This window comes from Amblyomma maculatum, chromosome 2 (assembly GCF_055883805.1).
Source record: "Amblyomma maculatum isolate TAMU_Amacu chromosome 2, ASM5588380v1, whole genome shotgun sequence".
In the NCBI taxonomy this organism is placed as follows: domain Eukaryota; kingdom Metazoa; phylum Arthropoda; class Arachnida; order Ixodida; family Ixodidae; genus Amblyomma; species Amblyomma maculatum.
In genome coordinates this window covers 81,195,290-81,222,852 of record NC_139345.1, presented here as the reverse complement: position 1 = coordinate 81,222,852, position 27,563 = coordinate 81,195,290, and the positions used below count along the sequence as shown (strand labels likewise).

General features: G+C 43.5%; 1 protein-coding gene across 1 annotated transcript; it reads left to right on the top strand.

Annotated features, from left to right (window-relative positions):
- The first annotated feature begins 1,005 nt into the window (after nt 1-1,005).
- LOC146199123 (ornithine decarboxylase-like) lies at nt 1,006-27,290 on the top strand. The gene is made up of 10 exons (XM_084592049.1): nt 1,006-1,152; nt 5,737-5,850; nt 6,787-6,886; nt 12,035-12,111; nt 14,590-14,756; nt 19,578-19,712; nt 19,907-20,072; nt 22,298-22,451; nt 24,785-24,888; nt 26,916-27,290. The coding sequence occupies exons 1-10, from the start codon at nt 1,006-1,008 to the stop codon at nt 27,288-27,290; spliced, it is 1,539 nt and encodes a 512-aa protein (XP_084448175.1).
- Nucleotides 27,291-27,563: the final 273 nt, after the last annotated feature.

The following is a 27,563-nucleotide window of genomic DNA, read 5'->3' as shown; positions in this document are numbered from 1 at the left end:
GCACTCCAGTAAGGTGGCAGTAAAAAAAGTGAGGGGGGGGGGGGGGGGAAGGCAACCCGATTGCTGAGCATCTGGACACTGAACGAGCCAATGGTATGATCCCGATTCACCGCTAAATCTTACCTTATAACCACGCGGTCATTTCCCGCGCATTAAGACGTTCCAGTTCACTATCAGCGCAAGTAACTGCAGCCTGGCTCTCATAAACATGTTTCATGTTCTAAATTTTCAGGTTCCAAATTTCAAATTTCGAATAAACAGTATGACGTTTCGTGGCTCGATAGTTTAGCCTGCCCCTTTTATTATGGCATACACGTAGAAAATTGAGCGTACGCCATATCAGAAGCAATATTTCGTTGAAGACTAAAATGGCACACCCGCCAAAAGACTGAAAGCCATTCGGCTCCAAACCGACAGCAACATTAAAGAGCAAAGTTCAACTAAAGAAAATATCTACGAGTATCACCGAAAATCGTTCTAGCTCTTTTAATTGCACTTTTCCAGCATCCGTTATTACTTCTCCCCTTAGTTGATGACCGCTAGTGTTTGTGACTAAGCAGAACATGTGTCCATGCAGCGCCAGCTGCTACACGTGGCGGCTGCCTTTTTTTTTTCTTCTTCTTTCCATCGAAACGAAAAGCGGTGATTTATGCGTCATCGCCACGGCGACCTGGCTCGAGACATTTCTAGTCAAACTCGTGATCATACCAAAAATCTACGTTGTGCTCAGTTGTTCTACTGAGACACTGTTTTCGCCAACGTCGAATGCGTCCTCCTTTGATTACAGAATTGTTTTCGAATTCCGCGCCCGCATTCTTTGCCGCATTAGTGATTATTTCATGCGTAATACGACCAAGCAAGCATCTGAGTCCGAGACTGGGTTTTGCAATGTTCATGTTGCAGCAAAATTTATCCGTGAATTTACGTATAGTTCTCCTGACTTAAGAGTGTTGGCAAAAGCAGGCAAGTAAAAACTTTAGTAACTGGCGAAAACAAAACGTCGTTATGGCGGTGACTGTGTTCGGCTTATCCCATCACCGACGCGTTAACTATATGTCTATAACCTACCCGAACTGTGACGGTAGGTCGAGACTAGAAGGTGGCTCACTGCTTGTGCCCCGTCACGGCAAGACAGGCACAGACCAGTACAATGTGCGTAGGTGCCCGCCAGTGCCTAATGCGCGAGCAGGTTCTATAAAGCCATACAATGGAGACAATTTGCGCTGAGGAAACAGCTGCATTTCATTCAATAGCTGACAGATGCTTTCTCCTTCGAAAGGCCTCCTCTCACTTCCCCTATTTTGTGTTGGGTTGCTGTTCCTGGCGGATGTTGATATCTCTCTTATTTTTCTGCGCAGCACTTCGAAATTTTTGTCTTTTAGCCTTTTCGAGTGAATATAGGCTGCTGCTTCTGCTGCGGCACATGTAGACCGGAGCTCGGAATAGGCATTGTGGTGTCTGCTTCAGTGTGGCTAGAGCGGTTTCTCGCAGCAGAAACTCTAGCTGGCGCCAAATAGGTGAGTCGAACATTGGTTTCTGTGGTACGCCAGAATTTTGGATTCCACCAGAAAAACAAGAAGTGCACATAACCGTCACTAGTTAGAGATTTCACCGTTTTCATCAATGCGTGAAGCAGCTTATGATGAAAATGCTAGCTATTCAAGACATTAAAGTGCGAAATTTCATTTACCGCCTACCTATAGGACAGCTTCGTTTGTAGACCTCAACTTTCGTCACCACTAGCCTACTGCATTAGAAAGAATTAGTTGTAGTGATTTAGTTTGCTTTTCAACCAACACTTAAGCCGTGTGTACGCATCCTGCGTAGTAACTTGAGATATCCGAACACTTCCTGCTGCCCATATTTTGCATTTCGGTATATTCTTCAAAGAAGATGTGCTGTGCATCTTTAGTGGCATTTTCAATATAGTTGCACACCCAAAATCTCATTTGCAGGTTTCATTCCTATTATTATTTATCGAAAACGTATGACTGATCCCTCCCGAATCTCACTAGTGGCAACTTCATGTTGACATATTTCCTAATTTAGGTTCTGTCCAGTAATACACACAAACCGGAAAGCTGCAATGGGTCACGCTAAAATATTCGCTGTGATTTATTTCGTTTTGTTTCGGAGGGCTGACCATCATCATCTTCAATTTTCTTACCTGTAAATTTAGACACATACTCGAATTGAATACTTTGAACCCACCCTTTCAGATCACGCCCTCATGATCATATCTGCGTTAAAAAAAACAATAATGAAAATTAGAAATTAAACATTTCAAGAACAGCTTGATGTTCCTTATTGATCTGATATGAGCTGTTTCTATTTGCAGTGCACAGATTACGAGGGGGTGGGGGAAAGGGGGGGGGGGGGTCTTCTGCTTTCATCAAATCTCCAAATTCTCTACTGCTATCGTCATAAAGGACTTTTCAGCAATATATTGCATGAACAAGATAATATCGTGAAGAGAACATCAAGTGTATTGCAAAATGCATTCTGGTTTTTTGGTATTTCAGCTAGGTGGACATCCAGTGTCCTCCTCCAGTGTGCTTTATATAGCTCTTTATTTTCAGCAGCTAAAACACCCTGACATAAGTCAGTAAATATTTAACATAACTTTGCGCCTCACAGATAATTGTTATTTCGTCCATATTCTCAGCATAACCTGAAATTTGTCTTTGTTTGTTATTGTTCTTTTCCAGTCGAGTTTAAAGCTGGCCGTGATAGGATGCCATTAAGAGCTAGCCTGCTTCTGTAACTCAAAACATCTTCCAGTGACTAGCTCTGATATGCAAATAATATGTTTTGAGGTTCCTAACAAGAACTTCGATAAAATGTCGCAGTTCACTGACACAGGAAAAGAACTAACAAAGCCAAAGCATAGTTTTCCAACTCTAGTTCAATATGCTTAGATAAGTTTAACGGCCGACATTTGTGTTGATTGTATTTTAATGCTTGGCTATACAGCCTTCCGACAGTAGTAGTGTTAGGCAATTGCACAGAGCAATGTTTACTTTGAACAGCAGCAAGGCACAGGTGCAACCAGAAAGGTTGGAGTCCTGCTTCCCTCAAATGCAGAGCAACAGTTGTCAGGAAGCAGAATGTACTCTGATATTTCGGATTCGTGATTTCATATTTTGTTATCTTGTTGGGACTGTGATAATGTACCGGCATATAGAAGATGGCGTCCTCCGCAAAGATTTCAGATGGTAGTAGACGCTCTTTCTGTCCCTCTTGTTTCCTTGTTATCATGCACTTCACACCATTCAGACTTGTAGCGTGAACCAACTAGCTCTAGAGCAAATACTATTGCTATGAGTAATTGCTAGAAAGGTCCTAGTGGCTCCGACAATACGCCCTTAATCGTATATATTTATGCATAGGCATTTGTAGAACTTCGCTTCCAATAGACAGTATGTGAACTCGTGTTATACTCACCTGTATGCAATAACATGGCCAACAGAAATGCTTTTTCTTGCAGCAGAGACTTTGTATGCGAGTTTGGTTGGCCCCAAAAATCGTGTCAAAGATGTTATGGAGCCAAGTCTTACTCTCGTCTGCCAGCACGAAGACGCTCAAATCTGCTTCATCAATAGCAACCAACAATGTTTCACTGGTAAGCTATTTGGTGATAGAAAGATTGCGCGGGATATTTTAGAAATTTGCATTAAACATACACTTAAAGCAAATGTGCAGCAGTCAAGCCCACAAAAATTGGCATTGAAACTCTTCAGGTACCGCTTCAATAGAAGCGATACCTGAATGGTTTCAATGCCAATTTTTGCCATAGAACGATCGTCCTGCATCGACTTTACTGAAACGTAATACTGATGTGTGTGAGTTTACCCTGTCATAGGCAAACAATCTTTTTCACGTGGTGCAATGGGCTATGAATCATTCCATTCAAAACCATCTGACTTCTTACGAGCACTTTCGTATAGATTCTTTTCTTTTTTTGCGCTTGAAACTCACTCTGTCTTAGGTATTCTATTTTTGTTTATTTTGCTCCGGTTAGGTTAAAAAATATTCTACAAACAAACTAAATGTGGGTAAGTATAGTGGGGATGAGAAGAATGAAGAAAATGCTTCGGCGTGTGCCACAGTCGTATAACAGGCCGACAAACAAAAAGCGGCTAACTTACATGTTTAACACTATAGAGTATCTTTTGTACAGTGGTAGTGGAATTATTCGCTGATTCTATAATGACGTCTGTACACCAGGTTTTATTTACACTTCTAGCATCAATTTAACTTAATATCCACGCAAGCCTCAATTTTTCATTCGGGCAGAGCGGTCGGCAATTTTGGCCCGGAGTGCGAACGCATGCGCTGTTGTGCCGCAGGTATTTTTTTGAGCTTTGTCCGAATGTTCACCTGCCGTCGTATTTTAGTGTTTTTCTCTCCTGGCGCTCATGTACGTGCACGTTCACTGTCCGTCCACTTTTTTGGAACTGCCACTCCATTTTGCAGACCTGTACTGGCACTCGTTACCGACTTGCTCAGCGCCGGCTTCATTGAGCTGCAGCGCCGCTGACAATGGGCTGCACTTCGATAGGATATACCCTTCTTTTAAAAAGTAATTGTGAAAGTGAGGGGGGGGAGGAAGGTGCGAAGGGGTGGGTCTTTCTTGTAAACAGAATCCACCCAGGGACTACAACTATGTTATCCAGTGATAACCAAGTCGCTCGGGCCGATGGCGTCGCATACTATCTCAGCAGCATACCATGTCCTCAAAGCTCCACGCCAGGATCACCTCTCCCCCTTGAAGGCTTTAAAGTCATCAAGATGGAAGAATAGGAGGCGCAAAAACCAGTACATTCACGAGAGAGGGCAAGATGGAGCGAGACGGGATAGCGCTCGCCCCGTCTTGTCCTCAGCTGCCGCATGTCTTTTCGCACAATTTGTCTTTTCATCTTAATGAACAAACCTGCCCAGCAACGTATATTACTGAAGTCTTCATTCACCTTAGAAATCAAAAACAAATCCCGGACTCAAAGAGAGCCTTAGAAGTCCCCGAGCATCATGGGCTCACAATCACATGATAGGGCTAAAAATCCTACGTCTCTTGACTATTTCCTGTCCAAGACAACGAAATTTCTCCTCCACGTCTTCCATTTAGCAAAGCCACATGCTTTCCTTTTCTTTAATTACGTTGAGGCACACTAAGAAATCCGCACGGAGATTTGCAACAAAGTCAATATATCCGCTAAGCTCTGTTCTCTGTTCACCCTGAGGGCCGCTAGAACTCGGCTTTTTCTTTTTTTTTTATGCAAGATGCACCGACGTTTAGGTATCTTGCATGATCAGACCCACATGCGAATGCTTTCAAAGTGTTCTAGATTTCTGTGGTCACTTTTGGCTCCTTTGCTGGGAGTTTTCTTGTTCGCGGACAGCAAAAGCGGTTTTGAGTGGTTCAACGACCGCCGAGCAAGTTTTCCCTATGCACGCCGCCAATTTTTCTTTTTGCCGGTGCTCCTTTATTACTGCGGTGTTGTCGCCACCGAGTGGCAAATGATGCCTTGACTTGCATAGTGGTAGCTAACAATCTTCTCAAGCCACTTCGACCATTCGCCTTGACAAGTAACATGAATGACTGGCTTCGAATGTCGCGTGTAACCTGCGTGTAAATAATCCAGTGGCAAATTTTAACTCTAGGCCCGGCCCTCGTTATGAATACCTAGCTGTGTCATTTGCTAAAATCCCATAAAAAAAGATCTTCATTGTTTGTAGTTTCTTCGTTTCAAGAGTTCCAAGATTCTGCCAGCTCAAGAGACAGACGAAGGGACTTTTGTCTACACGCAAGGTGCCATCCACGACGTGGCCCGCGATATTATGTCAAAGCGGGTAAGTTAACTGTATCATCAGCATGAGTCACCACTGCAGGTTTTGCGAGTACTGAGTAGGATGAGATTCGCACCGAATGTCCTTTTGAATAACGTTTCCTTTTGAATAACGTATTGTAGAGCATGCACGCGCATCAGAAGTTCGCGAATTGGGCAACGTTTTACTCGTTTATCTTTTTAAGCAATGTGGAATGGCACTCGTATTTGTAGTGTTCTTTTTAGGATTGAGTAAAACATGTTTTTTTAAAGCCCTGAATGTGCCCTGAATGTTACCAGAGCTCTCGTAAGAGTCATCAAACGGCGCATCCCGCATGTAATGATTATGCAGGCAAAAAAGAAGTGAAAACCTTGGGACTGAAATACTGCTACCATCACTTTAGAAAATGTTAGAAAAAAATATATTTCAGAGAAACTACGCAAACAATATAAAACCTACAGATAAGCAATTATGTGCAGATTATGCGCCATGTGGATACGAAAGCAAAAGTGCTTGCATTCAAATTCTTGCTTAGCGTCTATGCGGGGATTGTTTATTAAAATCATAATAGCTCACTTTCATTCTCGTGATGAACGTACCCTAAATATTTGGCGGCCGTTAATACCTAAAATCGAAATTACTTTCTTTCCTTTTTGAATATCGCGCTTGCGGGTTGGTGACTAAGACTGCTGTCTTCACCAAATGTACCATTTTGCCAACTGTGTGTTCGGTAGAACAGCGAGTGTTGTGGAGATGTCGTCTTGACAATTTCATTGAGGTTGGTAAAATAATCCTTTGAGGATAATTTGCTGCAGACGGCCTCAGATTTTTTTCATCCATAGATGTCGCACTCAACTACAGTTGCATGCGTTTGTATTATGGCGTGCGAAATGGCGCCACTGATTTCAACCTTAGAGCATTATTAACGCTAACTTTTCTGAGGTTATCTATGTTCCACAGACCGCAGAAAATGGACCTTTCTTCATTTGTGACTTGAGAGACGTTGCCAAGAAAGTTGAACTTTGGCGGGAATTTCTCCCCAGGGTGGCACCATTTTATGGTGAGTTTCTGCTTCATTTCATGGACTCCGGACCTCAGAATATCTTGTGCTGTCTTTAGAAGTTTGTCCATTATTTCTTGTACGCACTGTGGGGAAAAACTCAGGTGTCCAAACGCCGCCATCTTTCATGTTTCCACGTTGTAGAGATTACAGAAAATAAATCTTCGTTGGGTTGAAAACTTACTCAGTCAATCCACACCATGCAGATATGAGGTCCACCTTATTGTTTATGGAGATCAAAGTGCCGCACTGTCTACCAATATGTGCGTCTCGTAAGATAAAGATGTTTTGCAAACAATATTTATTCTCGAAAATAATCTCCAATAAAAAAAAAAAGAAGTAAGAAAAAACAAATTCCAGGGGACAAAATGAGCGGGAAAATGCTGTGGCCTCGTTTCGGTTCGTTAATTTCTATAAGTACGTTATGACAGCCCACATGCAAATCAATGCGGCCTACATCTGAGTAGCCCCCCTTTTTTTCCACGCCTTGCATTCCGAAACACCCACAAACCTTTTTTCAGAACATGTCTTGCCAACTGGCCGAAACTTTCACTTTGCCAAAGTCCTACACGGGCGGTTATAGCACCCTACAGTTTCATACCCCACAATATATTAAAAGATATTTTCATCTATGGTTTGGATGCCCTATTAGTGCTAAGCGTAGTTGGCGTTTACACCACGTGCGCATTGCGATTACAATTTCGTCTGGCGATATTTTTGAAAAAAAAAATCGACAGCATGTATGTAAAATATTAGTAGCAGTCGTACAAGCCTCAATTTTTATTTGCCCAATAAGCATAAAAATTTGGTACCACGTTTAGTGACAGGGGTCGCTAAACGTGGGGGGTGAGTTAGCGGCCTTCGCTTTCTGACCGAAAGCTAACAATAGGGCAAAATAATAATAATAATAATAATAATAATAATAATTGGCTCACAGGAAGGGAAAGGCGCAGTATCTGTCACACTTGTTTATGTGGACACATGGACCGCGCCGTAAAGAAATGGAGGAAGGTGGGAGTAAAAATGTGAAGAGAGAACGAGGAGCCGTAGTGGAGGGCTACGGAGAAATTTTCATCACCTGGGGATTTTTAACGTACGCTGACATCGCACAGCACAAAGACACCTCTTCGTTTCGCCTCCATCAAAACGCAGCTGCCGCTGTCGGGATCGACCCCGGGTACTCCGGCACAGTAGCCGGGCGTCTTACCACTGCACCACCCCGGCGGGGCTACGGCACAAGAACCAGTAGACTATAATCGATTAACCATACAGAAATCAAATTGATACCCTAATACCAAAGTGCTTCTATATGTCCAAAATATGTCCAAAATCAATTCATTCTTTTTGTCCGCGTATGCGCGAGTGCAGAGCGAATGCAACGCCTTCAATGGTTTGATTGTGAGTCATGGTATTAGGCGACGAGTAAAACGCCATGAGCATTGGGGACAAAAGACCGGTTTATTCCGGGGCAACAAAATCTAATAGGATGTGCTGCGTATTCATTACCGCGGAAGAATTCCGGTAAAAACCTTTATCCGGTAAAAACATTTGAACTGGGTGTTCCGGTGACATCAACGCGTTCCCCACAAATGCCTCCTTCAAAGCTGAGAAAGATATTACATGAATTTGTCTGCCACATAGAATACCCTGCAACGAGCCTGGATCAAGGAAGTATGAGTAGAACACTGGTCTTCGGTGGAGCTTTTATGGATCAGTTTTGTAACGTGAGTGCGGAATGTGAGGCTTATCTTCCCGGAGGAACAAGGGGTTTGAGAAGCCCCCACAGTATAGTGATTACGCCGACATAGGTTTATAGCTAGTGACATCACACAAATCAAGAGTGTATTTCGGCGTGATAGTAAGAAGGTCACTATGCTTAAAACATGGTTCCGACGTTACCGCCATCTTGGGGCAGTTGGAGAACATCCCGATTGGCCGATAGAGTCATGACGGCATAGCCATATGAGCTCTTTTGAAAATTTCAAACCTCACATACAATAAAAGATAAAAAAGTAGAGGCGGGTCCAATAAGCCAAAATAATGGAAGAGGTTCACCTAATGGGTTATTGGAACAGCAGAACGGCAAACCAATAGAACTGCTGTAGCGAGTCACTTTAGCAAATTTTGTGCGCAGTATAAAATGTGTTCTTGTTCAAATCTTTCAAGCGGGAAGAACCATCCTCGCGTTAGAGCAGAAATCATAATGAAGAGGCATTCATGTAATACCAAGCTGCTGTCAGCGCGCGATCGGCGCCGGGATTTATATGCGACTCATGATGATGGCGGATATTCAAGAGCTATCTATATTCATCTACAATACGTGTAATCATTTTACTGCTGGATTCAGATTCACTATGTCACCTATGATAGGTAATTAGCAGGTGACTATGTTATATATATCGCTTTATCAGAAATGAAATTTACCGATGTTCCTAACAAACGTATCTTCAGACATTTACTGCTTGATCTTTCTTCTAGACAGAATCTCTAAACGCATCTAGGTCGAAAATTGTGTCGTTCGCCAACCGCTCCAACAGAATCCATACAGCCTGCTTCCTTAATTACGCTATCCTAGAACTGATAACTTACAAGTACCTTCGAGTTCATCTTCCTTGTCATTATAATATTATTATTATTATTATTATTATTATTATTATTATTATTATTATTATTATTATTATTATTATTATTATTATTATTATTATTATTATTATTATTATTATTATTATTATTATTATTATTATTATATTGATATATTAATATTATAATATTATTATTATTATATATTTTTTTTATATTGTCATTATAATATTACCGCCATCTTAGCTTCAGCTAATCGCGCGTTTCGTCTTCCTAAATGTAACCTAAGACACGCACTCTAAACTTAAAAAAAAGGACGCTTGGTTACGTCACGCTGGCCCGCTCAAAAATAAATATGCTTTTGCTATATGGGATCTTGAACAAGCATACCTGATTGGCAAAACACCGAAATCAAGCAAAACCGCTTTCCCGAAATCGTGCTTTTCGAGTCATGTTTTTAGACTATTGACGTTTCAGCCGCTACTGCCACAACAATGAAGCATCGTGTCGAGTTAGAACAACTATCGTATCGACGTCACTTTGCCTGCCTAACCGTTTCTATAAAATTCGTCATTTTTACACCCTCAATGTTGACTTTTCTTTTTTCCGCCCCCTGAACACTTCCTGCGCCGTTACCACAATAACATGGTAAAACGCATAACGTGCCTCTCATATATTTATGATTAGCTATTACTCGCACACAACTATAGACGGTTATAACCTGTTATCCCACATTGGTACTGAAGTTACCTTACATACCTTCCAAAATATGTTGCAACAAATCTGTAAACTAGCGACTTTGGTGTTAAATGTAATTTCATACTGTTAATGGTCTTGAAACTCTCGCCGAAGTTTGGCTCAGGGAGAGAAGCGGTTTCTAGCGCCATCGTCGATGAGACAACCACGAGTACCCAAGATACTTGTTTCCTCGCATGAGCCGTTGTTTTCATTTTTTTTTTGTTCTTTCTTCATCTTGCGTGAAATTGAGGCTGAGCTCCTATATACGCCGCAGGTCTTTAATCGTAGTGATGCTGACGCTTGCATGAAGGCGCCTGCCGGCAGAAACACCCCGGGCTGCTAACCCGTCATTGTCTGCCTGCAGCGTAGACATTGTTACGCTTATAATGGAGTACTGAAATATTACCCAAAGGTGTAGCATGCTCTATAACGTACAGCATACAAGTGAGGGCACAGCAACGCGCGATAATGCGAATACACAGGTTAGCGTGTGGTGCTCATTGTGTTCAGGCTCTGTTCAGGCTGAACACAGCCTGAACACAAGTTTCGGAACTTGTGTTCAAGAAAAAAGTATTTGCGACGTTGCAGAAGGAACTAAATATGGCAACGGTTTGGGGACGGCCGAGTACGTGGTCTCGCCTTGCGTACATACAGCTGGAGCTCTTACATTATTTCCGGGAAATTTCGGATTACAGCTTGAGCAGATACTCAGACAACTTCCCCAATTACCACCAATCTATCATGCTGCAGGGTGTCCGCCACGTCCAAATATTCCTCATGAACACGCGTTTTTGGGAAGCAGATGACTAGCCACCAACCTCTTGGTGGAAGGCTGCGCGTTTCCGCTTCTGTCGTAGTACTCCATCGGACGAGGAACGAGAAAGCGACATCTTCTCGCATTTACTCATGTACCTGTAGTAGCGGCAGCCCTTCACACAATACTTGAGCTGTCTGAATCACTCACGGAACGCAATAACTTTGCTAAAACAACCGCACTTGTCTACTGCGACACTTTACCATTTAAAACGCCGAAAAAGAAAATACCGTGGCCCCACTCGGCAGTACATCGCTGTCTACGCAGTCAGACGGCCGACTGCCCCGCCGTCTCCCATAGAGCGACGGAAACATTTCATCACCACACCATGACTATGGCCATGGGCATATAATTGAAGGAGTTTAATAATACGTAGTGCTATGATCTGTGAACTGCACAATTTTGGATATCAAGTGTGTTGTGAAATTGTCGATAGATGTATAAAATAATAAAATGACAACATGGCTTTTTGTAATAAACTCGCGTGAGGGCTCGTTAGGCTTACAGCATATAAATAATTAAGTATTCGACAAGGCATGTTGCTCATAAGTTCCATATTTCACGAATCTCTGGCGTTACGTTTTATTGGGGATAACTTGTTTCTACCGCCAACCGATTAAGCAAGATAGGCTTGATGAGGGGCGCACCAATATAAACGTATTTTCGGTGCCTATCTACGCCGTGGGTGACGTTTGAGGTCGTCAATTTTTTTTTTTGCGATTGACGTAATCACGCGCTTGTTCACGCGTTACAAGAATATCGGTCAGAAAACCAAGTCTTAACCTCATGACTCTTTTTCACAGGGTCATCAAGTTATTTCTAGAGAACCACAAGACCTCTGTTGCTCGCCCGATAGAAGTAATAATCGCAACTCTCCTTCGTTGGTTCTTTTCACTATAGCTGAAAGTAACGCTCTGCTTATTTTTGCTCTGTGTTCTGGTAATATTCGTTTGAAGATTACCTGAAATGAAACCTTTGCAACGTGCACTCTTTGTCATTCTTTTTTTCATTCTCAGCGATCAAGGCTTGCCGAGATCCAGTCGTGCTCAATGGGCTTAATACTTTGGGCGTCAACTTTGACTGCTCTAACAAGGTACTATATATGTAAAACATACCTTACAACTCTGCGTTCAGTTCAGTTCAGTTCAGTTCAGTCGTTCAGTCGTGTCCGACTCTTCATGACCCTATGGACCATGTCACGCCACGCTTTGCGGTCTGTCACTATCTTCCTAACATCACATAACTTCATCTGCAGTGCCTCGAGGATGCCATCTAACAATCGCGTTCGCTGCCTACCCCTTCTTCGGCGACCCTCAATCTTTCCCAACATCAAATCTTTCTCCAGCGACTCCTCTCTTCTCATCAGATGACCAAAGTAGCTGAGCTTTAACTTTAGAATTTGACCCTCCAATGAGCAGTCAGGGTTTATGGTCGGCAATATCGACTGATTTGATATTCTGGCAGTCCAAGGAACTCTCAAGAGTCTTCGCCAGCACCACAATTCAAATGCGTCAATTCTTCGGCGGTCAGCCTTTTTCACAGTCCAACTCTCGCATCCATACATCACACCGGGAAAGACCATAGCACGAGTTATACGGATCTTGGTTGGCAGACTAATGTCTCTGCTTTTTACTAGGCGGTCAAGGCTAACCATTGCTCTCTTTCCCAGAAGCAGGCGTCTCCTAATTTCATGGCTGCAGTCTCCTTCCGAGGTAACCTTGGAGCCCAAGAAGAGAAAATCTGTCACAGCTTCCACTTCTTGCCTCTTGATGCTCCAGGACTTGATACGGCAAGACGCCATGATCTTTGTCTTTTTAATGTTCAGTTTAAGCCCAAACTTCTCACTCTCTTGTACGCACATCAGAAGTCTCTTGAGTTCCACTTCACTTTCTGCCATTAAAGTGGTATCATCCGCATATCTAAGGTTTTTGACACGTTTTCCAGCAATCTTCACTTCAGCTGAAGACTCGTCCAGAACGGCCTTCCTCATGATGCACTCTGCATATAGGTTAAATAGGCAGGGCGACAGTATGCAGCCTTGCCTCACTCATTTCTCAATCGGAAAGCAATGCGTAAGACCATGCCCAGTTCAGACCGTGGCCTCTTGCCCTTCATACAGGTTCCTGAGGAGACAGATGGGATGAATTGGAACTCCCATCTTTCGGAGAGCTTGCCACAATCTGACAATCTGCTGTGATCTACGCAGTCAAACGCTTTCGCATAATCAATAAAGCAGAAGTAGATGGGTTTCTGGAACTTTCTTGCTTTTTCCATGATCCAGCGAAGGTTGGCAATTTGGTCTCAAATTCCTCTGCCCTTGCGAAACCAAGCTTGCACGTCCAGAAGCTCCCGATCCACATACTGCTGCAGCCTACCTTGGAGGATTTTCAACATCACCTTGCTAGCATGCGAAATAAGTGCGATCGTGCGGCAGTTGGGACAATCTTTGGCGCTGCCTTTCTTTGGAATAGGGATGTAAACTGACCTCCTCCAATCCTGTGGCCACTGCAGGGTTGTCGAAATCTTCTGACATAATGTATGCAGAATGTTAACAGCGTCATGGTTGAGGTTTTGAAGCAACTCAGCTGGAATGCCATCAATTCCGCTAGCTTTGTTCTTAGCAAGGCTGGCTAAGGCCCATTCAACTTCACTCTTCAGGATGCCTGGCTCGAGATCAGTAATCACAACCATCTTATGTTGGGTTTGCACATTTGGGTCCTTCTTGTACAGTTCTTCTGTGTATTCCTGCCACCTCTTCTTTATCTCTGAGGCTTCAGTGAGGTCCTTGCCTCGTTTGTCCTTTATCACGCCCAGCTTAGCACAGAAGCTTCCTTTGATATCTTTAATTGTCTTATACAGAGCTCTTGGGTTCCTTAATTGGCTGTTGTCCTCAACTGCTTGGCACTGTATGTTCAGGGAGGCATTCTTATCTCTCCTTGCTATTTACTGAAAATCCGCATTGAGAACCTTGTATCTTTCTCTTTCCCCCATAACTTTTGCCATCCTCCTTTCCGCAGCTATTTGCAAAGCCTCTCTGCGTACATCTTTCTATATCGCGAGTTAAAAGCATTTTCTATTTTGCTTCAGTAATTGCCCCCTCATATCCAATCCGGCTGCATGAAGTACTCATCTGTTCGACATGCCCCTCTTAGGCGCCGCAAAAAATCTCAAAACCTCGATATTGTTAATTTGCGGGGTATAGCACAGAAAGAAGACTTGTGCTTTCTGCTTTTTGCGCTCTCCTATTTTGGGCGCATCAACTGGAAATGAATATATTCTGACGTGGTTGTAGTTGATATGCACGTTTGACTACATGCTCACACCTGCCAGCAGCGCCGTAATAGTGGTGTCTCCCTGCGGTTTGCTAAACGACCAGGCGAAGATCAAGTCCAGCTGGTGTGGGCCTGCCACGTGCGGGTAATTACGTTACAGGCTACAACAGAGTTGCTCATTGGAATAGCGGCATGGGAAGAAGCTAGTATTATCTGTCTTTCAACTAGGCTATTACTTTGGCCGGAATTGATTGGGTATGAATCGCAGTTACATTTATTAACATTTTTGTTTATTTCAGGGAGAACTCAGCGCAGTGTTGAACATGGGGGTGTCCCCGAGTCGGATCATGTACGCCAACACGATCAAAAGTCTGCCAGACATTGAATTCGCTCACCAAAGAGGCGTTCGCTTGATAACGTTTGACTGTGCTGAGGAGTTCGCCAAGGTCAAGGATAAAGAAGCAAGGTGCAGTGCATAACGTCGCTAAAAACGAAAACGTCATGCCGCTTTCCTTGTTCAGTTTAACGCGTCTGTGTAAGCATTGGTGCCTTTACTGAGGCCCTTCACTTGGTCCTGGGTATTCGGTTGATGTGTCCATGCAGAGTGAAGCAATGCTAACAGTTTCTCTTATGTTCCGCTGCTGCAACCATGTCCAGAGCGATATTTACTTCTTTTATATGTGAAGATATGAAAAGACATCGTTGCTCCATCTTTGCGTGGCACCCCTTCGAGCCTTCGTAACACAACTCTTATGAAACTAAAGAAACAATGGCGGAGCCAAGCTTACCAGCTTATCGCATAATTCAGCGTGGACTGGTTGCCATTTTCTACCGAAATCGGCACTAGGGTAGACGACTTCGGATCTAAGCCATGAGCTCAGACAGCAGGTCTTGCTTTTAATCCCTACTCTTTCTCAGAGTAATGATGTAGCTAATTTCGAAAAGACTTTAGCGCCTGCTGTGCAACACAGCTGCCCAAAAGGATGCAGCCACATGTTCAAATTTTACGTTGCACATGCAATTGCCTGAGGGATACTGATAATGGAATGGGGCGCGCATGAGTGGAAGTTCATGAAGACGACGACGCGCAGAACCAGGAAGTGACTGTTTAACACAAGCAATGTAAGCCCGCGCTGATGACTTAGCTCCCCAATGCAGCGACCTTGGAAGCTGATCTACGCGCTTCGCCGTGGGTCAGAATCCTGCTTTTGTGTCACGTAATATTTCTGTTTTTTGTTTTATTTATGACGTGCCCATATTAAAGGCTATACTACAACGTTTACAATAGCATAATTAAGGCACGTATTCGTACGATATTTTCCGCCACGCGGTTTTTCATTCTGCGCATGCGCTGTAACACAGTAGTGACTGGGTTATTGGGTAAGAGAGCAAAAAATACGCCTTTCCCGTAAGACTGATTTTGGTGTCATTCAGTGACATTACTTGAAGCCATATTTGCAGACAAGCCTTGAGGCGAGAAGTTGACATTGATGCACTATACCCTCACGCATGCGCAGCGTAGATGATCGCAAGTTATGAGGACTTCTTTGCCTCATCATATAACTGATTTCCCCAGAGAGCCCTCTTAAACTCTAAGAGATGCACCGTATGCAGCAAAAACGCGCAGGCTTACAAGAACTGAGGAATAGCAACTCATTATCTTTTGTTCTTCGGTCCTACAAAACTGTACATTTAGGGTCTTGGCATCCCGCCGCGGTGGTGAAGTGGTTAGGGTGCTCGACTTCTGTGCCAAAGGATACGGGATCGAATTCCGGGCTCGGAGGCTGGTTTTCGGTGGAGGCGAAAAGCCAGCCGCCTTGTGCTGTGCGATGTCATCATCATAACCAGCATGAGCTGGACTATGCCCGCTGCAGGGCGAAGGCCTCTCCTATATTCCTCCAATTAAACCTGTCCTCCGCTAAGTGCATACGCTTGACCAGTCGGAAATTCTTAAAATCATCCTCCCAGCTAACTTTCGGCCGTCCTCTTTTATGTTTTAATGCTCCTGGAATTCAATTTGTTACCCTAAACTGCCCAGCTGCTTTCCCCTTTTCATATTTTCTAAAGCTTTCTTAACCGCGTCCTTCACCAATGGCGGAACGTCTGACTGCTTTTCAATACTGCCACTCATTATTATCTTGATGTCCTGACTACTTTGGCTACTGTATAAATCAGTATAGAACTCCTCGAATACTTTGACTAACTTGTCCATATTCGTGATGACATTGCCCGCCTTGTCCTTGGAGCGCATACATCTGGTTTCTCTAATGCCCAATTCCCTTTCCGCTGGCTTAAAGCTGCCCCGTTCTTTAGAGTATGCTCAATTTTCCTTTTGTTAAACTTCCTAATGTCGGCCACTTTACTCTTATTGACTAGCTTTGATATTTCTGCCAGTTCTATTCTGTCTGCAGGGTAGGAAGCTTTCATACTTTGATGTTTCTTAATCAAACGTTTCGTCTCAGATAGTTTACCGGTATTCTGTATAACTATGCTGCCGCCTAGTTCTACCGCACACTCAATAATGATATCTCTGAAGTTATTCATTGCTTGTAGGCTAAGGTCGTCATCTTTGGTTAAAGCTTAATATTTATTCTGTAGCGAGATTATGAATTCTTCTATCCTCCCCCTGACCGCTAATTTATTGACGGACTGCTCTCTTATTCATCTGTTTCGTTCCCTCTTTAGATCGAGACTAATACGACACCTAACCATCATGTGGTCACTTCTTTGCACCTGTCTGATTAACTCTACACCCTGCATAATTCCTGGATTAGAACTCAGTATGAAGTCAATTTCTAGGGCTTTTCCATGTACGCTTTCGATTCTTATGTTTGCTGATGAAACTATTCATGATTAAGTTATTGCGCTGTGCAAACTCAACTAGCAGCTCCCCCTGCTATTCCTAGAACAATGCCATTGGCACGCACTGCTTGGTCTCCAGCCTGCCTTTTTCTTACTTTTCCATTGAATATTCGCCCATCAGTACAGTATTCTGCGTCCTTACTTTCCCCCATTGCCAATTCTACATCTTTGTAGAAGTTTTCGACTGCCTAGTCATCATGACTACAAGTAGGGGCGTAGGTCTGTACAACCTTCGGTTTTACCGCTTATTAAGCTTAGTTATGACGCCTGCCACCGTCTCAGTAATGCTATAGAATTCATCAATATTGACAGGTATATCCTTATTGATAAGGAACCCTACCCCTAGTTCTGCACTTTCCGGTAAACATCGATAACACAACACATATTTTCCCTTAAATACAGTATATACCTTATTTGGCCTCCTAACCTCGCTAATCACTATGATATCCCTACACGTCCGCTAGTTCATCAAAGAGCACTGCTAGCAAGCCTCACTAGCTATGGTTCTAGCGTTAAATGTTGCCAGGGTCACTTTCCAATGACGTCCTGACTAGAGCCAGAGATTTAGCACCCTTTGCAGTCTTATAGGTCTGCCCGCCAACGGGGCCAGATGCTTCGCAGCTGCTGGGGACTGAGGGCAAGCAAATGGACCTTGCGATGTCCGAGCGTAGTGCAGAATCCCAGGTGGTCAAAATTTCAGAAGTCCTCCGCTACGGCGTCTGTCACAGCTCGAGTCTCTTGGGGTGTTAAATCTCATAAACCTAACCAATCTAAGGTATCGGCAGCGTTCAAAAATGCAATTGGCTCTCCATGAAGCTTAGCTATAGTTTCTATGGTCAAACCTATAAAAATAATACCTTTTAATAGAAACGTTTTCTTCAAGCACTTTAGATTTGCTTTTAGAGTACCTCGATCAAGACGATTTGCAAGAAAAACATTGGTCTCCTATAGAAGGCGTTAACAGCTTTCGCAACCGCGAGAGTATTACATATCGAACGTAGGCAACTAAGTTAAGACGGCATTTTTTTGGAGTATCCTGACTGGGTTTCTTTAGAAAAAAGTGAATAAATGCAGCTCAAAAGTTTAGACCACGAATAATAGTACGCTCATAAACTTTCATTTTTTATTCAGCTCTCTCATATGTCAAATATGCAGAGTCACGCTGCTTTATCGGTATGATTTATAATGCGTATAAAATCAACCCTAAGTAAATTTTGTCTCCGTGCTGAGAAAACTGCAATATGTATTCTTGTTGGAAACTCCCTACTCTAGTTCATTAAAAATAAATAGCATAAAAACATATACCCCGCTTTATGCTCTGGAAACCTACAGAATGATCAGAAACATTACCTGGCGGGTAGGTGGTGGTCTTTAGTTGTGTCATAAAATACAACATACGAGTGGCGTTCATATAGTTCGTATTATTGGCATGAAGGAACAAATATACATTGTTCAGACTTGAACTCGAGTTTTATTTTTTTCCACATACTTTCGGCCTTGCACGTCTGCCACGATGAACAAGCTGGCGCAGACCCTCGCTCTGCACCTCCTAATTAGGAAACTTCAAGGAGAGCATCCGCTTCACCTATCCCTTCATCCTTCTCCTGGAAATGTTTCTCGCGCATTGTATTCTTTCTCCCGAGTGAAGAGAAATAAGTGGCGCGGTGCGCGCTTGGGTGAGTATGAAGGATGATGCAATATTTTGCCGCCTAAGGAGGCCGCCTGTATCGTCGTCATCTGAGCCGAGTGACCGGGGCGTTCTGGTGAAGCAATCGGAAGATTTTTGCAAGCGCGCGGCTACCTTCGTCATGCGCTAGTGAAAGTGAAGAATATATGCACTGAGCCTGCACTCACGTTAACGTGTTTTTTTTTTCCTATTCATTTAAAACTTATCTGTCTGTCAGCAAGCACCAGAGCCTTCATTCTTGCAGCAATGTGTGTTTCACCGTTAAGCGAATGTCGCCCGCTTCATTTTTGGCTGTAAAGGCATGTTTCACCGAGTTAAAATCAGCTGCTCCTTTCGATGACATTTTTACAGACTCAGACACCGTTGTTATGTACCCTCCATCAATGGAAATACAGTGACTAAATTCAGAATGTGGATCACTGGCAGTGGTTCGAGGTTTTCAATTAAATCATTCATGGTTGGTTTATTGATCCAGCAGTATGGTGCGACAATATTAGAGCACCGTTTATATATTGCGGTAAACACATAGAGATGTAGGTTCGTTCGTATACCCCTCTCATGCTCCTCTTTCAAATTTATGCTATTTATATGACAAACTTTATGAAAGCCCCAAATAAGGAGAGTTTAAAGGTACTTTTCCAAGCCGGATTTCAACAACTTTAATACCACAATTCCCCCTTGCAAGAAGCAGAAATATGTCGCGACAAATTAACCCTCTTGCCAATCTGTCTCTTCCAGGCTATTACTGCGAATCCAAGCCGACGAGACCGGATCGCAGCACTCCTTCAACACAAAGTTCGGGTGCACGTTCCCCGAGGCCAGGAGTATTCTTCGCCAAGCTCAGAGAATGGGATGCAATGTCGTCGGAGTATCGTAGGTGCTTTCCTGCATGGTACCATCGCATCTAGTGTGGCATTAGAGGAATGTCCAAATTTATTTCCCGGTGCTTCAAGAATCGCTCCCCAATGTGTTTCAATGAAACAAAAAATGGCTGCACGATTTATGAATTGCTAATCTCAGGCATTTATTTAAATCAACGGAATGCATATCACTTTGCTTCTTTGCAGTTTCCACGTTGGTTGTGCCTATCAAAGCACGGAGATTTTCACAAGTACCATCGAAAGGGCAAAGGCTGTCTTTGACGTCGCAGCGAGCATGGGAATTAATATGACCCTGCTAGACATTGGAGGAGGCTTTCCCGGAGGTTTAAGACGGCGCGACTACTTCCAAAAAGTACGTACCAGTTCAACCTACAATAGGGTGTGGCACTCAGCTCCGTCTCTCGTGAGCTCACGTCAGTTATAAGCATGATCGCTTTCTCTGTGCAGAAGCCAACTTTCAAAATCATGTAGAAATTTAACTGCTGTTTAAGTTCTCATAGATTTGAAGACGTGGACCGTGGAGCAGACATGAAAAACAAAACCAATAGACAAGACAGGTGAAAGCATTACGATTGGGGTAATCGAAAAGAGTTCATTATTTTACAAGGTGGGCATATATTTCGGGCGCACCTGTCGTTCATTTAACACGTGAGGAAATTATCAATTTTTGTTTATGGGTACTTACATAAAGAAACTAATCGACAGCGTCATTTATCGAATATGAAAGGTCACCAAAATGATCCGGAATGCAGAATGAAGAAACCCGGAAGGTTATTTCATTAGCATGTTTCTCTGTGGACGATCTGTGTTGAAACATCTGGGAATGTGAAGGTCAGCAATGGCCTCTATGTTCCTTAGCAAATGCATTTCTACTCTTATGTTCGTGTTTGGACGATGCAGTAACTTTTCTCTGAAATCTTCAGTAAATAAGGCTTGCCAAACAGTGAAGATAATCGCGCTACACCAGCACAGCGGCAGTGGAACTTATCTTCGGAATTCATAGCCTCACTTTTTTCTTCTAGCAGCTATCACACCGCTATCAGGAATATTAACTTTTTCAGCAGATGGCCGTTACATGCAAGATTGATGAATCTTGCAGGGAAAAACCAGAACACCATCCTTGTAATAAACGAACGATATCCCTCTCCGCTCGCGAGACGCTGCAAATTTTACCAATTTTCACTAACCTAAATGTCTTATTTATCACATAATATAATAGCCAACTCCCATTCCCTCACTTGGTAGCACTTGCACGTGATATGCGGTGGTCGTCAGTGTGGCTACGATCTGTTGTATGGGCTTCAACCTTTTCTTCTACTTTAAAATAAATTTAATTTCCTGGTAAGATATAATTACGCCACTCATTTCCTTCAAAGCATGATCTTAAATGAAACGTTCCTCTACGGCTTTTCTTTGCATTTCCAACAGCTGATTTCCTTAATAGAATTAGCGGGATGGTTTCCTAATGTAAAATGGTAGTAACCTGTTGAACATTATACTGATCTCACTGATCTCAGGTGAAGCCTTTCTTCTTTGCGGACTTATTCCTGAAACGTGTAAAACAGTTTACGCTTGTATCCAGCGTAAGGCCGGTGTATGTATGTTTTGCTTTTAAACTGTCCTCTTCTTTCTAACTTTCTATCATTTTGTTGAGTGAACATATGTACGGTTTTTCTTCTTTTGAAATTTATACTTGTAGCAGTGGTATAAATTTCTGTGCCATAGTTACAGTATGAGAACTGCTGCAGATGTATTCTATACTCCCTTTGAATAGAAGCTGCTTTATTCAAAACTACGCTATTATGTGCTTAGGCTTTGGAGCATGGAAGCGCGCAATTCTAGGGCGAACTGTTAAAGGCTGTCGCCAAAGACTAGGAATGTTAGATATCACTCCTTGAAATTGTGTTATTATTTTAGATGTTGTAGATGAAATTACCCATTAGTCTAGAAGACTGACAGTGACCGAGCGTTAGAAAACTTTTCACGTTTAGAGAATGAATCGCATTTTTTGTTCACGTTACTTTATCTGCACCCGGTTGATTTTTAATCCTGACAGGCTCATCTCGTCCTATCTAAATATTAATTCAATTTTTTTTAATTCCATATTTCAATGTATTCATTCGCCTCACTTGAAGGGCGGCGTGTACATTCTTTATCTGCACACTTGCCGTATTTTATTTTTCGCGTTCGCTCTTGCAAAATATGTATTTATTACTCACTAATTTTAGCAGTCACCTGGCTCTAATGCCACGATTTGGAGACTTGTATCCAAGCCCACAACATTATAAATCACGAATTTCCCATCGGAGTACATGAGAAGTCAAAATAATGTTTTTCAGAGTAGAGAACTCTCTGTGGGGCATGATAAGTTTATCTTCAAGTATCTCAAAAAGTTATCAGTGAGCCGCGGTACTTCTGTACTACGGCTCATTCATACCTCTGAGCAGCAGCAATGCTTTTTTTTTACCATGTTCATCGGTAGATGGAAGCAACAAATCGACCGAAATTTAACGCAATTAAAGTTTCCATCTCCAAAAACACGTAACTTCGAACGTACGTATTGCGTTCATAACGCAGGTATGCGAATCTATTCGTCTTGCAACTGAACTTCACTTCCCGGAATCGAGCGGAGTCCACATCATCGCAGAGCCAGGGCAATTTTTCGTCACCTCCGGCTACAGTCTCGTCGTCCAGGTCATCGGCAAAAGGCTCCGCGAGGTCGTAGTTAATGGTTCGTATCTTCCTTACGTCAGCCTTTCCAGAACTCCACGGAAAGAATATTCAGAAACTTTTCGTCTTCTTAAGGGGGAGGCGCGTAGTAAGTCTGTAGCGCTGCAACAGGTGCGAGCATGATAATGAAGTGAAGCTCATTCACCCTAATCGGACAGAGCGGAGTCATGGGTGCGAAGGGGGAGAGAGAGAGATATTTTAATGGCAACAGGAGATGTCTGCCTGGTGGTAAGCCTAGCATGCTACTCCTGATGAGGGTTGAGGGATGAGGGTGACAGAGTGTGGGAGGGGAAGGGGAAATAAATGAGAAAAAAAGAGAATCGGTGTCGCACACTTTCACACGCACATGAGCACACACAGATGAGTTTTAAAGGGTATTGATCAACCCTGTGTCCTTAAGAAAAGTTAACTTTCACACGCACATAATCACACACAGATGAGTATTAAAGGATATTAATCAACCCTGTGTCCTTAAGAAAAGTTAGTAAGGCCTTGGTAGCTCGTGCAGCAGACGATCCGTCGCACCAAGGACCCAGGACATGTTCAAGGCGCAAGGTTGTGTCTTTAGGTAAGCCTAAATTATTGCGCAGTGTCCTGCGATGTGCAGTAAACCGTTGACAGGAGGTTACCAAATGCTCAAAATTTTCACACACATCACATGTAGAGTACAGAGGCCTGCTCGCTATGCCTATTTTATGTAGGAAGTAGTTTGTGTATGACACATTCAAGCGGATTCTGTGTAGACAGTTTCGATGCCACCTGTTCAAATTGTGAGGAATTCGAAAGACGCAAGGATCTATTCGGTGTAGAGGTCGATATTCATGGTTCGGGTCACACCACAGAGAGCGTTGCAATCGCCATGATTCAGTTGCTACAAGTCTTGCTGCATCTCTTCGTGAGAATGGTATTGAAATTGTCCTTGTGGAATCTTTTAGTTCTTTTGAAGCGGCGTCTGCGAGGTCGTTGCCCTCGATGCCGCAGTGAGCAGGTAATCACTGTAGCACAATGCTGTGACTCAGGTCATGGGCCTCTGTGTGTAGCTTATTTTTGTCAGCGACGAGCTCTTCCTGAATTCTTGATGATTTAAGCAATTGTAGTGCAGCGCGACAATCGCTGAAGATAACCCATGCTGCAGGGCGTTGTTGTAGAATATATATGATTGCTTCTCTCAGAGCTGTTAACTCAGTAGCCACAGCTGAAGTGCGATGACTGAGTGTTGCCGAGATTGTGCGAGGGGGGATGCAGCAGCAGTCGACTTCTTCGTTGCCGAATCGGGAGCATTGGCTGAGAAAAACTCATCCGCACCTCATAAACACATTTCATCCTGGGGCCACGCAGAACAAATAATTCTTATGCTTGTGAACACTTTCAATAAAAGTTTGTTCACTAGCAACTTAATATTGAAGTTTTCGGTTGCGACCAATGACAACTGTGGTGAAGCTGCTTGGCTCATAAACTCTGTCTTAAGTACGTCGTGATAAAACACACCAGAAGAAATTATAGACGGTTATCTGGAATTAAGCCTTACGTAAGCCCAGCTAATTCGACAAATGTATCAATCTGTTTTGCCTAATCCTCAGTGTCTCAGCTAGGGCTTACTACAAGTAGTTATTTTCTCAGGCAGAAAGCACAGGACGGGTTTAAATACGGCAACGGTAGTATTTCTCACGTGATGCCTCCTAAGCGGGCAGGCAGCCTATGTATGCAAAATGTCCGTCTGATACGTAGTTCCAGAAAAGTCAGATAGACAGCATGTTAGAGGCCCCACAGGTGTCTTCAGTGATTACGTACAAGTGGTAATTTTCTCGAGCCACAAAAAGCTGTTTTCTATCTTTTTTTATATATGAATTTTTATCCATGCCCATTGGTGAAACGGGGTCCATGCCACGCAGTGATTGTTAGGTAACGTGAAGTTTAATGCCCCTGATCTCAATGTCGGCTATTAGCGACTCCGTATCAGGGCGCTCCAGGTTAATCTGGAGCATCTGGGACCCTTTAACGTGCGCTCGCGTCAATAAAACCGCTGGAGTTTCGTGTTTGACCTTCGTCGAAATGTGATATCCGCTACAGGAAGGCGAACCCGCATGGTTTGTGAGCATTCAAGCGGCTATAGCCACCATGGTGAGCGCGAAGTGCCAGCCTTGAATAATGCTGTGAGCGCAATGACTCCAAACTTCGACCCCATTTTCGGCACTTCAGTTTTCCTGTCAGTGCACGTTTTCAAGTGCGTTTTCATTTTTTTTACGTTTAATTTAGATGTCCGCTGCGTCTTACGCATTTTACCTTCAAGATGAAAGAGATGTCATTTATGTGGGAATGTTCGGTACACTTCAGGTATCTCCCAGCCACACCAAGAGCTGTTCATCAACGAAAGCAAGGATAACTGTATATCACGAATTCTTTACGACTATGTGGACGTTACCATCTGGCCACTCGAGGTGAGCAAATGACACATTTTCATCTCAGTTTCCACGTCCAAAGCCACTTCCAGTGTGCCCTCAGAAACCGCAACATGCCAAGCATTCAAGAAGTTAAACTCTATGGCCGTCAACGTACGGACTTCTTAGTACAGTCCTGGGGCCTACGTTCAATATAATGTGTAAAGAAGGGTTCATATGGCAGCTTTGAATTACCTCAGGGTGATATAATGTCCACAGTGAACGCTAGAGCATTGCTGAGGTGTTCATTGCGCCATTTGAGCCAAAACATTAGAAGGACACTTTATCTTCGTCTGAATAGTGCCCGCCATAGTGCCTTTAACACCGCCTTTTCACTCCGCAAATAGTTTACGTTTACAGACTGGCGCTATATTTACAGCACTAAACGTATTTATTTGATTTGGTTAAGGGGGAAAAAGCACTATCAGTGGTAAGACGCCCGACTACTGTGCCGGAGTTCCCGGGTTCGAACCCGACCGCCGCGGCTGCGTTTCGATGGAGGCGAAACGAAGTGGCGTCCGTGTGCTGTGCGATGTCAGCGCATGTTAAATATCCCCAGGTGGTCGAAACTACTCCGTAGCCCTCCACTACGGCTCCTCCTTCTCTCTTTCCACTTTCATTCCCACCTTCCTCCCTTCCCTTACGGCGTGGTTCGGGTGTCCACAGAGCAAGTGTGACAGTTACTGCGCCTTTCCCTTCCTGTGAACCAATTTAACTTTAACTGCCTCATCTTCTCGGTGGACGCCTGCTCTTAAATTGAACAGCAAGCAATAGGAGGTAGTACTGGTGTCGCCCGTTCGACACTCTTTTCGCTGACCAGCCTCCGATTTCACGAGCATGTGGATGCTAAATTGGAACTCAAGATATACTACTCCGAACGCTGCACAAAGAGGTGTTCCTTCTTAATTTTGACAGCACATGACGTGCGTCTCTTTTCCGACAAGCTTCTCAGGACTGGGGAACGGCGATGGCTTATGGGCAAAACGAACCCAATGCGCTATCGCATAAGAGTGGTGAGCTTTTAGTAAAAAAACTGCGTGGCCCGTTTTTCGCACTCAGAGGCCATAATCTGCAAGTGCGCAAAGCAAACGCAGCGCTTCGTGCCTGGCCTAGCAATTGCACGCCTGTGGCACAGGTGTTTGCAAGCGCATGACAAGCTGCGAGAAGCAAGCAGCAGATGACACAGGTGGCTAAAAAATGTAAAGGCGTAGCGATAGCATGTGACAGTGCAGCAGCGAACAGCTCCCCGCTGCTACCTTAATGAGTTACAAAATCTAATACGAAGTACTGTGGCGTTCCATGGCGCCCAAAGATAACGTGAAAAACGCCTTAGAATTATTTCCGATCGAGGTGTGAAATTCTCGAATAATAATAATAATAATAATAATAATAATAATAATAATAATAATAATAATAATAATAATAATAATAATAATAATAATAATAATAATAATAATAATAATAATAATAATAATAATAATAAATGGTTCACAGGAAGGGAAAAGCGCAGTATCTGTCACGCTTGTTTTCGTGGACACCTCAACCGCGCCGTACGGAAAGCGAGGAAGGTGGGAGTGAAAGTGAAAATAGAGAAAGAGGAGCAGTAGTGGAGGGCTATGAAGTAATTTCGTATATCGTTCACTTTTATGTTTCTATTCATTGTTATTTCAAGGCAGGTGTGCGGTTGCGGGGAGGGGAGAAATGTTCATTTGCTAACGTTCCAGAACACGAAATCGGAGTCAGCTACAGTAGCAGCTGAAGCTGCCAAGAATTTCAAGACGGAATAATGTACCTAAATGGATGAACAAAGATTTTTATCTGCTCGTGATTATAGATATCACAATTGGTAAAATTTGTTTAATCTATTCAGTGAAGCTTCAGGTTCTATGAGCAGGGCACATCTGTGGCGCTGCTTAATAAGTCAGGTCACTGTCTACTGGCACTAGGGGCATTGTATTTCTCGGTGTGCAGAGAAGACTCTTTTTAACACACAACCCATTTCTATTTCACGCCTTTTCCGCATCAAGGAACCGTTGAAGAGGTCGAACAACGTGCTCACTACGGTGTGGGGCGGCACGTGCAACCCCACCGACTGCATTCAAGCCGGGAAGCCGCTGTTCGAGGCACGTGTTGGCGAATGGCTCCTAATGGACAATATAGGCGCCTACTCTCTGAGCAGGGCTTCGGGCTTCAACGGACTTCCTTTTCCTCTGGTGCACTACATAGCGGAACAAAAAGACGCCTATGCCGTCCGTCGCATACTGGATGCCTCACCGCTGCGCAGTGGGTACTGCCAGCCCGAAGGCGTGCTCAAAGAATCCGTGCTGGCTCACTGGCGAACACAAACAACAGCCAAAGACTCGCGAGTTCCTCCAGCAGCGGCTAGTACTATACAGTGCTGAAAGTGCACAGCTGAAATTTCAGAGCTTAGCTCGTAAATGTTGGCCTGATTTCGGAGCATGGAAGACGCAGCGTAGGACACACGTCAAGTGCTACGCTTGTGATACGCGCCTATAAACTGGGCTAGGCGTGACTTTATCCAGTAATGAAAGTCGTGTTAGGCCAACTGTATTATCAGATCCTCATTGCGGGTACATGCTGTGGGAGATAAAGATGTTGGAGAGTGGGAGTGTTGTAGCTGTTCGGGCGTGCTCACAAAAGGTCGTTCACTGTTG

Coding starts and splice junctions, on each gene's coding strand:
- LOC146199123 (XM_084592049.1), top strand. CDS start 1,006: ATGGCGGTGACTGTGTTCGGCTTATCCCATCACCGACGCGTTAACTAT. Junction 1,153..5,736: donor CAGGCACAGACCAGTACAAT/GTGCGTAGGTGC, acceptor CATTGTTTGTAG/TTTCTTCGTTTCAAGAGTTC. Junction 14,757..19,577: donor GTCAAGGATAAAGAAGCAAG/GTGCAGTGCATA, acceptor TGTCTCTTCCAG/GCTATTACTGCGAATCCAAG.